The sequence below is a fragment of the Aspergillus glaucus genome, assembly GCF_001890805.1.
Source record: "Aspergillus glaucus CBS 516.65 unplaced genomic scaffold ASPGLscaffold_22, whole genome shotgun sequence".
Lineage (NCBI taxonomy): Eukaryota > Fungi > Ascomycota > Eurotiomycetes > Eurotiales > Aspergillaceae > Aspergillus > Aspergillus glaucus.
The window spans coordinates 64,949-75,808 of record NW_019170474.1 but is presented as its reverse complement, the minus strand read 5'-3'; the positions used below and the strand labels follow the sequence as shown (position 1 = coordinate 75,808).

General features: G+C 46.2%; 4 protein-coding genes across 4 annotated transcripts, besides 1 other annotated feature; 3 read left to right on the top strand and 1 right to left on the bottom strand.

Moving 5' to 3' along the window:
• Positions 1 to 1,741: 1,741 nt before the first annotated feature.
• On the top strand, positions 1,742 to 2,855 carry ASPGLDRAFT_1501377 (uncharacterized protein; the record flags this gene model as incomplete). The annotated part of the gene is made up of 2 exons (XM_022542111.1): positions 1,742 to 1,952; positions 2,074 to 2,855. The coding sequence occupies 2 exons, from the start codon at positions 1,742 to 1,744 to the stop codon at positions 2,853 to 2,855; spliced, it is 993 nt and encodes a 330-aa protein (XP_022397359.1).
• Positions 2,856 to 5,109: 2,254 nt separating this feature from the next.
• Positions 5,110 to 6,720, top strand: ASPGLDRAFT_28700 (uncharacterized protein; the record flags this gene model as incomplete). The annotated part of the gene is made up of 3 exons (XM_022543780.1): positions 5,110 to 5,754; positions 5,933 to 6,126; positions 6,186 to 6,720. 3 exons carry the CDS (start codon positions 5,110 to 5,112, stop codon positions 6,718 to 6,720), a joined length of 1,374 nt encoding a protein of 457 aa, XP_022397358.1.
• Positions 6,721 to 7,196: 476 nt separating this feature from the next.
• Positions 7,197 to 7,619: a sequence feature (Protein overlapping with rRNA (ASPGLDRAFT_1501371, OJJ80659.1) was converted to a misc_feature.).
• Positions 7,620 to 7,806: 187 nt separating this feature from the next.
• ASPGLDRAFT_76738 (carotenoid oxygenase family protein) lies at positions 7,807 to 9,554 on the bottom strand (the record flags this gene model as incomplete). The annotated part of the gene is made up of 6 exons (XM_022549862.1): positions 7,807 to 8,503; positions 8,553 to 8,690; positions 8,753 to 8,948; positions 8,980 to 9,130; positions 9,185 to 9,308; positions 9,369 to 9,554. 6 exons carry the CDS (start codon positions 9,552 to 9,554, stop codon positions 7,847 to 7,849), a joined length of 1,452 nt encoding a protein of 483 aa, XP_022397356.1. The 3' UTR covers positions 7,807 to 7,846.
• Positions 9,555 to 10,401: 847 nt separating this feature from the next.
• Positions 10,402 to 10,756, top strand: ASPGLDRAFT_96668 (FAD-binding oxidoreductase; the record flags this gene model as incomplete). The annotated part of the gene is made up of 2 exons (XM_022550591.1): positions 10,402 to 10,514; positions 10,561 to 10,756. Coding segments are annotated over 2 exons (309 nt in total), but the record flags the coding sequence as incomplete, so codon positions are not given.
• Between the last annotated feature and the right edge of the window lie 104 nt (positions 10,757 to 10,860).

Genomic DNA, 10,860 nt, shown 5'->3' with positions numbered 1-10,860 from the left:
ATTGCTTGTATGGCATCGTTTGATATGTTGGCGCTGTTTGTCTGGCGTTGAGCCGTTGAGCCGTCACAACCACATTTCATCTCTTATGTACAGCAACATTGAAATGCCAGTTTTCATGTGCTAGTCAACAATCATAATTCAGTTATTGTTGAATCTTGCCTCTTCTTTTTCATGTAAACTCTGCCAGAAAGCCTCAACATCTTGTACTTTAAATTTCAGTCTCTCCTGGAGCTTTTCAACGATTGGGTCCAGATATGTAAGGTGAGGTCTTTCTTGCTCCCATAGAGAAGTCACAATCTCCAATACAGTGTCCAGCTCCCCTGTAACAACACTGGGGTTGTCAGTTGTCTTGACATTGTACTTGGCACACAAATCAGGAATACTGATAGGGTCAATTGCCATGTTCCCTCTCTCATCCTGAGTGAATACTAATCGGGCCTTTGCCTTTGGGAATTTGGGGTGATCAAATGGTCCATCGATTGGGATCTCATCAATAATAACAAGGAGCCTCCGGAAGATGGGCAGAAGGTGGTAGTCTTCAGGACACCACTCAGTATATGCCACACCTTTTTCCCTGCATTCCTCTGCGCTCAGTGGCTCACAAGATGGACACCAATCAGCCACCTCGTCACAGATTTCCTTGTGGAAAGATGCAAGATAAGGGAGATCCCTTGCTTGGTCTGCAGTACAATGGATTGCTTTGGCCAGGAAGCTCTGACAAAAGGCCCATGTCTGCTCACCTTTGAAGCAAATGCTGTCAAGGTATTCATACAGAGTGGATCCAAAGGATTGCTTCTTCTTTGTGTCATCTCTAGAAGCCATGTAGATGGCACAGATTTTCCAGCAGAAGTCCCGGTAGACTTTGTGGTCCATGCATCTTTCCATCCACTCCTTGCAAAGTGGGAACCCTGACACAAACATTATTTCTTGACGGTCTGCATTTTCGACTTCAGCCATTACACGACTTCGTTGGTCATCTGGTAATTGAGGTCTAAGCTGTATTAAAATGGAACCAGTCAGCTTCTTTGCATTAACCAGGTGCCACCGCCCCAGAGGGTTGTTATAGGATGATACTGACCTCCTTTTGTAGCTTACTTAGCGTGCGCCAGTACTTCTTGTCCAATATCTTTTGTTCCTTGAGTGGGTAATCCTCTGGGAATCTCCATTCAGGTACTGAAAGGGGTATTTTCGGGCCGGGCCATTCTCCTCTTTTGCGAGGCCCCCAATCATCGAGGGAGTAGTTTCGCGATGGCACAAACCCAGACTCAAACTCAGACGACATGTTGTCAAATAGTAAAGTGATTCAGGATAATGTCAAGTTGTCAACGATCTGGGAGGAAAAGAGAGCATCAAGTGCTATGCACAGCCACCGGTCATGTGATGTTGCAAGGCTGATATGGATTATTGCCTGAGGCCAAAATTGCCCCCAATTGAGAAATGAGATCTACAAGGAATATTTACCAAGGCATAACTATTCAATTAAAGTAGCTTCCTGGTAGTGTAAGGCTTTCCCAGCGCTGGCTGTGTGCCCTACTAGCAGAATTGGCCTGTATGTTCTGTAGGATATCAGGCATTTCAGCCCTAAACAGCACAGAATAAATAGGAAGCCAATAACCCAGCTATTCGACCTTCTTTTGCAATCCAATCCAATCATCCATCATTCTTCATTCTGGGAAACAGATAAATCTTCATATTCTATTTATCCCCTTTGATTCACCCCTGATTCACTTCTTCATCGACTATGCGATCCTCATACCTACGCCTTGCCATTTTGGCCACCTTGAGCAGTCTCATTGGCACCTTCGGTCGAGCAATCCCACACCCTAACCTATCTTCAAGCCAACTTCCCGGATCCTACCCTACCACTGTTGTCGGCCAGGGTCATCCTAAGCAATTTTTGCCTGAAAATGTAGGCAATTGGGCAAATGGAATAAACCCGCATGTACATTCTGGTGAGTTAACTGCCTCCATTCTCCCTCTCTTTTCTACCACCTTCTGGTACACGGCAGAGTGTTTGTGCACTGCTTGTTTGTCAATTTGTCAGGAACATCCAACTTATTGTTTATGAAACAGTCCCTTTGATCGACACAGATAATGCTCATGCCCAGAGTCACCGCCAACAACGAGAAACTAGCTTAGACGACGGCACTAGCCCCGCCGAGAATGATTCGGCTAGCGTGCATCAGCATGCTTCCAGAGCTACAGCGGATTGGAATAAGTATGTCCAAAAAGGCCAAGAACTAATCAACAACCTCGAAAACGCCTTGAAGAATAAGAAGGCAATCGACAGCAAATTTAACATTTTTAGAGGATGGAAACCAAGTGATAAAAAACCTGAAACACTTCCGTCAGTGGTAGGAAGCGCGATGGACTCTGATGGCATTCCAACTGTTCAGTCTCAGCATTACAAATATTGGGAGGCGAAGGATCCTCAATCACCATCCCAGTACTCTGGCTTTTTCGAGAGCGGTTCGAATCCAAAGGCAATGATTGAAAAGAGAATATCAAAGAATGGCAATCCTAGCCTGCAAATGTCCGAGGTTGCATTCCAGTTGGCGTCGTGGGCCCTTGATGATGGTGAGGAGTCTCTTCAAAAGTTGGAATACATCTATAAGCCTGAAATCCAAAACCCTTTAACCGTGGACATTATGAAACAAGCATATGCAAATACTTGTGACAAAGGAGACCGAATAGTCTTCAAGCCTGATTCTGAGGAGTTCAAGGCATTGCTTGGATCTCCGAATGGTGCACTTGTGCCGCGGATGCTTATAGACCATGCCGACTTTTTTGGGAAGACTGTCAAGGAGATCAGGCTCTATCTGGAGAAGGATATGATGGTCTTCAAGCTCGGATAATTAATTTTTTTTTATTTATTTTTTCAAGATAATATCTTTTTGTTTTGTTTGTTGTCTGTTAAGGTCTGATTTGTATGGAATATGGTTTCGGTATTTTGTTGTTTTCAATGGTGTTTTTAGGGTTCAACTTGGATATTACTATATAAACCTCCAGTTGCCTGTGTCTTTCTTACATGTAGTCTATTTCCTTCTCTGTTCTCCTTTAAAAATCTATCATCATTCTTGGCTTACTATTTTATACTGCTGCTCGGGTGTATTTATTTCTTAAATATCCCGCCTCGAGGGCCATTTAAGTGGCAGTCTTGAGTGAAGCTTGATTGTGAGATATTTGTCTCCCAATTAACTCTACCTTTCATCAGTCTATTCACCTTCAAAATAACAAGAATAAAAAACATTTTCTCCTACCGGTCACACATAAGCCACACGCATGTAAGTTAGTATTCGGCCAAAAAAATGACTCTCTCCCTGTGCGTCAAGGGCATCTTGAAGGCCTGTCACCCATGTTGCGTGACTGACTGACCGCAGATGATATCCCAGGTTACAAACTGCCTCCCAAATGTCCTTCTCTGTTCGATTTGGCGAAAGCTCCAATCACTCTTTCATTCCTCGTGGCCCTTTTTGAACCTTTCATAACAATCAATATCAACAGGTAAAAAAACTCCTCAGTGGCGGACCTCCCCCTACATTGTGAGCGAGTTCCGGCATCAGCCGAAATTCCAATCTTATATTTAATTCCACGCAGATTTGACTGAATATATTCTCAACGCTGCCATCCTTCTTGTTGCTGAGAATGTGTGGCAAGTTGAAGAAGCAGGTGGTCAGAGTGGCTGAAAAGTGGCCAGATCACCAGTTCAGTCGACAGGAGACAACCTTACGCGCCCATGCAAATGCTTTTGAAGAAGGAATCAAGCATCTGCAGTAGAGCATTGAATCAACTAGTGGACATCCCCCAAAAGATGTCTTTAATCAAGTCCTTGCCTCCGGTATAGAGCTGGCTACGAAATCCTGTGACAGCGTTGATTCAGGCGCTGAAAATGCACCTTTGGTTGACAAGATCAATTGAATCGAGGCTAGGTTGAACGGCCATTGTGAACAGTACACCAGGGACACCAAAGACACCAAGGCTTTCCAGAAAGCTTACTCGCAGCCGCCTAACTTGTTTACCCATGACACTCAAACAACCTCCTACCGTGATGCTGTCCTCACTAGTCAGCTCTCATCAGAAACTTCATTAGTCTCTGGGTGGATGAACAGGATCCAGGCTAACGGCTCAGTGGGCACCAACAGTGTTGTTAGTACAACTCCAAGCTCCCCAGCGCCGGTCATTCCCCTTCTGGGAGACTTAGAACTACACATTAGGAAGACAGACCCTAGCATGGTAGACCCCCTGCGCTTCATAAAGCCTCTTGACATTGTGGAGCGCGTAAACCGTGTCATTCATGATATGGGAGACTCCACTGATGATCAGTCACCGTAAGGTATCTACGGTCCGCCTCCTTCCTAGTGGCGACGTGACCCTGTGGACAAATAGCCTGGAGGATGTGGAGCAGCTAACCCGAGCTGCTGGGTGGTGCCAGACCTTTGGTGATGGGGCTGAATTGAAAAGAGAGAGCTTGCAGGTGGTCCTAGAAGGCATTAATTACCTTACAGAGCTGGATGGCTTGCCTGCCTGTCTACAGGCGGGGAATGCAGGGTAATTCACCTCTCCTACAAAGATCACCTATTCGGGATGGCTCACCAGCAGGAAGGTGCTCAACGAGACTAAAGCACAGAGCGCTGACCTGCTGATTGAGCTTAGCAATGACTGTACAGTCAATAGGCTTGTACATTACAGCTTAGTCTACCTAGGCCAGACGTATTCATGCAGTCTTTATGGCAATTCCCACTGGATTCAGCAATTCTTCAAATGCCAGCAATATAAACACATAACCTGATATTGCAGATGACCCAACGCCTGCGCTTATTGTGCGGGTAGTCACCCAACAAGCAACTACCCAACATCCCGTGACTGTGATCACATGCGGTGTGCAGTCTGCATTCAAAACTTGCCCCAAGATAGTGGAGAGATCACCAAACACTTCGCTTTTGACCGTGAATTCCCAGTACGGAAGATGCCACATCCCACATCGCTCACGCATGTTCCATCATTTTATCAAAGCTTGAAGAGCTACGGGAAGGATGTCCCTACACTGATGATGTCTTGTTTCTTCATACCTCGGCTATGAAAGAGAATGATAAGGAAGTTTATGTCGAGATGCGCTCAGTCAAGGTCCAAGCTATCAAGGCTCTGGGAACTGCTTATTTACAATCTCACGAGATTATTGGGCTCGCCATACAAGCAGTCTCGAATAGTCGTGCGCACGGACGGTCCAGTCCTTCGAGTAGCATGGAGCTGATATTGGTATATTTACACTGGCTAGGCACTCTCCTTGCGGGGTTGCTCAGCTTGTTTTGCTGTCCATACACATCGTTCGGGCCGAATCTACCGGTTTTATGGATTATCCTGTTGGATGACGTTGCGGTTGTTGCCATTGCTGTTCTCATTGCGTGGCTCTTCATTGCCTCTTTTCAACTCTATCCGTCGAGATTGTCACAATATGCTGCAGCCATTCGCCCTGTGGCTTGGGCCTGGCTTAGCTTCACATTTCTTTACACGGTCTACTGCCGCTACCCTCGACTTGTCACTGACATTTCATTTTATAGGATTCATGGCCCGGGACAGGAAGCCGCTAATACGATCAATGCGACCATTGGATGTCTCAGTTTGGCTGTGGCGATCTACTGGGTGACTACTATGATGATGGGACTGATGTCACTTGCTCGCGGCTATTCCAGATTCTATTATTCCAGAGAGCGCGGCCTGTGGGAGTTCAATGTAAAAAGCAACCTCTTGCCATTGGTGAGAATGATCGGCTCTATTCTTGAAACCGTTAAGTTGGAGGCCCAGAGCGGATTTAAAGGTCATAAATCGGAAGAGGCTTCCAGATAATCGTCTGGATATCGTGGCGACAATAGCTCAGCTTGTAACCATGTGGGGGGGGGCAGAGTTGATTGTTACCAGGCGTGATGAAGGACAGAGTTGGTGGGACACTTTTACGAATCCAAATCCAAGCAACACACCGGTGATACATGCTGTTAGGGCTCAAGGTGGTATCATACGGTCGACATATGAAACCGTCGCTGGCGTGCAAAAATGGCATTGGCATCCAGATACAGAATTCGATCGAGACGTATGGCCGCTTGAAGGCATTGATATTCATATCCCAATTAGGTTTGCTGGGATCAGTAGCCTGTGTCCAAAACCCATCGTGTGAGCACTTCCAATCATAGCATGCATGATCAGTTCTCATCGAGTTGTTTAAGAATCTTGGGCACAATGGATCCATCAGTCAAATTGCAGTCTTTTACTGCTGGCTTACAAGCCGGCGAATATGTGAATCTCATTGCACAAGCAACGTTCGCGATAGTCCCAGGATTCACGGTCAAAGAGCACATCTTGAATTCTACTGCATTGTTCGAAATTGAAATGACCAACTTGGATCACATGTGGGGCATGTTTGTTTGTCTTTGTACTGGTGTTATGACTCGCATTAGACTAAGAGGAGTCGTTGCATTTCTCTGCATTAACTGCTCACCCTTGGAAGTTCCTCTAATCGAAGGTCGAGTCCGCGCTGCCTCACTGGAGGATTTTGCACGGATTATGAGTGGAAATGAGTGTCTCCTAACCTGGTTTGATTTGTTGGTTCCTAAAGGGGCAAAGGGTACTCCGGAGATCAAATACGGGTTACAAGAGCATGTTCTGACGCTATTCCGAAAACCACTTAGAATCTTAGAGCACACAAGGATATCTGCAAACGGTAAATAGGAGTCGCATGGCCCTCACATAAGAGAACCGTGGAGAAGCTGACATTCTCTGTTTATCATCATCCGTGGACCAGAGTACTCAGCGATTCATCATTGACGGCCACGTTTGCGTGCATATCTCGCCATTGTTTCGAGTCCACAAGCCGAGAGTGTCCCAGGGATGAATGGAAGCCCCTACAGGCGTTTTCCTTGTCGACAAAGCTTGAGATTTTTCACCCGTATTACTTGGCGGAAAATGCAGGGAAAGGATGCACGCTGCAGAGAGACAAGGCATATTGGATCAATTCCCCTAAGCTAAATTTATTAGCGAATGTCATCAGCTGCCGGCAAGAGTCGGGTACAGAACCCGTTTATCATATTACTATTAAGAGAAGTCGTGTACCTTCGGATCTTCTCAAACATATCAGGAAGGGGATTTTACGAGAGGTCAATGAGCCACGCGCTTTCGATTGCATTATCAGCGATTATAACTATTGATTAGACCCAGCAGCTGAGAGTCGCAGGCTGGTTCAGCGCAAAAAAAAAATGAAATGAAATAAATACATACAACAGCCGGGATTCGCTGGTGGTCACCCACCCAACTACTAACCGGCCGGCGTGTGGCTTAAGTACGGCTGAGCGGACGGGAAGCCCTGTTCTCCACACCCTATGGTCGTATGTACTTGCCTTATAGGAGAAGCAAATTATATGGGGTGAGCCCGGGTTAGTGCACCTCGTCGCTCGTTCTACTAACCAAGCGGACGACGGTACACCCGAACAAATACCCGATTCGGGATCGTTACAGACAATGAGAAACACCGCCAGTTGGTCAGCACGGTGTTTCTTGGAGACCTGAAACCTCAGAGGCCTGGATATGTTGAGATTAATGTTTATGAAGCCGTGTAAATGATATGCTTTCATCCGGAGTGCCCACAAGCTTAGGCTGTCGAATAGATACTTATACAACAAATATACATTTCTCGCTTAATCTTTGACATCAATATAACTATAAACACCTTCGCAGGTTCAAAAGAATCACCCCAGAGCTTCACGATAGGCATATAATGAGCATTAATCTTTAGTCGCAAACCAGGGTACCGATCAATCCTCCAGCGAGCGCATTAGGCGTTCAGAATGTCAGATGCAACTCATTGTCTTAGGTCCCGAGCATCCACCCAATTTCCATGCAGGCCCTGGCGTAAACGGACCGGAAGCTTAATGATGGCCTTTGCCTTGGAAAAATCATTGGTATCCACCAAATGCAACTCACTCGATATAGTATCATAGTTGTTGACCAGCGCCAGTACGTAGCCATCGCCTTCCGTGGTTGAACCTTCACGAGGGATGAATACCGGCTCTTGTACCATGTGTGTTTTGCCAGGGAAGTAGATCTCTGTCGAGCCTGTTGTAACACCGACATGAGCTAGAGAATTATAAACTGGATAACCGCCACCCAATTTTGGTCCAATTGCTGCGAAATCAGTGCCCAAGCTTGGATCCATCAGATTGAAGAAACAGTGGCGATAATGATGAGTGGCAAAGCGATCATCAATGCGGTAGAACTCCGAGTTGTCTTTTTGGATAATTTTGGGGGTTGGGAGATTAAGATCATCTGACTGGGGATTGATCGTGAATCGGACCAGTTGGGATAGAATTGAACTGGGTTGCGGGGAATTGCCCTCAGCATCAGGCCACCAAAAGAACACATTTTTCTCACTTAGTCCGAGATCGACGTGGATATCTCCGGAGTCATCTTCATATGCATTAGCAGTATGTCCCGGAAAAGAGTTTTTGTATTGAAACCACTGCGGACATAAAGTAAGAGCGTATAATGAAAGCGGAATGGAAGTATACCTTCACGTCGGACGGCTTTGCGCCTCGTCGAGGAAGGACACCGACATAAAATGGAGTTTCAGGGCTCCACTGCCAGTGCTCACCACCTTGTTTCAACCTCCCGATATCGCAGACCTGAGGAATGATGGGGAAGAGAACCTGTGATATGTAAGTTATCTACGCATCTCGTCATTGCGTTAGGGTTCCATAGAGAAACATACCCAATTATCGGTGACAGCAAAATCGTGGATCATAGCAACAACTGGGGCAACAAGCCAAACCACCTCGGTGAATTTGCCATCCGGAGAAGTATTGTAGTAACAGACATCAGGTGTTCCATCCCCTTTGGCTTCGTATCCAAAACAGATCATCTCGCCTGTTACCGGATCGAACTTGGGGTGAGCTGTAAATGTCATACTAGGCAGCTGTCCCTGGAAATCGTAAAGACCCTTTCGTCTCTAAGGAGATGGGGTCTAAGGCGTAGGGAGGCGAATCTTCTTTCAACGCTAGCAGTTGACCATTGAAATGGACGACATTTGTATTTGCTGTGCTCCGAACTTTGAATTCCACGGCATCTGTGTACTTGTTTCGATATTTGCCTACAAGTCGGTAAGTCGATTGTTTTATTCCTCAGGAATACCAAGGAGACTGACCGATTAATGCACGCTGAGCTTCGCGCTCGCGAACAAATTTCTCCGTTCTCACGTAGCGCTGTCGAAACGAGACGGACCCATCTTTGATCTCAAAGGCACTGATATTGCCATCTCCGTTGAACCACTATTTTCATGAGTTATTATTCTTTCACTTTCCCGTATCAGGAGAGAGTGACATCCATACAGGGTCATTCTCTATGAATGGAGGCAGCTGAGGGTCTGGCATCACTCTGTAGAAAGTTCCATTAATGTCGTTTGGAATCTCACCATATACCTCCAGCTTCTGAATTTTACCCTCTATTCGGCAGGGCTTCATGAACCCAGAAAACTGGGGACGATCCGGGAAAAACGATTTAGGCTGGACATCCATGTTTTGAGCGTTTGTATATCGAAACGAAATAAGTAATAGATACTGGTTTTTATCCAGGAAGAGACGTACAAGCTATGAAGCACCAGTCTTTGGGATTTATACTGAGTTCTTTATTTTGCGGAGGGAGAGGGACAACCTTGAAACTTATTCATTTCCCCGGCATCCCCGACACCCCCGAGGCTCACTGTGGGGTAATGAGGATAGTACATTTTCAGGTTCTTCCTTCGGTTTTGCAATAGCAGTTGATAACATGTGCCCAAATTGAGAATTTCCAGTAGTGACTTAGCCGAGACTGTAATATCCAAAATTTCCAATTCTAAGATAGTTTACTCCCTCGCCTTAACATTCTGGCCGTTCGCACTATAGTATCGGGTGGATAGGATGAACACGTAAGCTAAAGTACTATACTATGTACTTTGTTAGATGGGTCTTTCGGAATACCTGCTCATGTCAGTCTGAGATTGTTTAGGGGGTGTTGGGGGAGTCCTGTCCCGGACCTGGGGCGAGAGAGATCCTCCACCAGTTTTCCCCGATATCCCCGAAACGGAGAATATGTAGCTAGGGATTCTCTTTATTACCAGAAGCTCTGGTCACCTGCCCTTTCCATGACTATTTATATTACTGCATCCTGGAGGGCATCCAATTTGTGACAACAGCAACCAACGATACAATGCCCGAGCATTTGAGATCTACTTCACCGGACCGTGAGGCGCTGTGTAGTTTCTTCGACGCTGCTAGTGGTATTACTGGGGAGAAGAATGTTTCTCGGACATCGCAACATGGTGCTCTGCAAGGTCCCCAGGGTCAAGATTCCTACGGAGATCCATTTTCCACCACGGGCAGCCACGTGCCTAGCGGTGCAGTCCGACCAAGCAAAGTAGAGCAGGTCCGGCAGATTGTAAAGCTAGCCAATGTCTACAAAGTCCCATTGTGGACTGTTTCCCGGGGGAAAAACTTGGGGTAAGTCTCATATTTTGCCTCCTTTTCTTACTAACAATGCCAAAAGATACGGCGGATCGGGCTCGGTGACCAAGGGGTGTGTAATCCTCGATCTTCAACAGATGAAGAACATTATGGAAGTGAATGAGGAATACGGATACGCTATTGTTGAACCAGGAGTGTCTTTCTTTGATCTTTTCAATGAAATCCAACGAAGAGGGTTTAATCTCTGGCCCTCCGTCCCAGCAATGGGATGGGGGTAAGTTTTGGGCAACACAGTTGACCGTGGTTTCGGATATACACCCAACGGCGAGCATACGCAGTCCCAGTGCGGTATGGAGGTCGTTCTACCGAATGGGGAGTTACT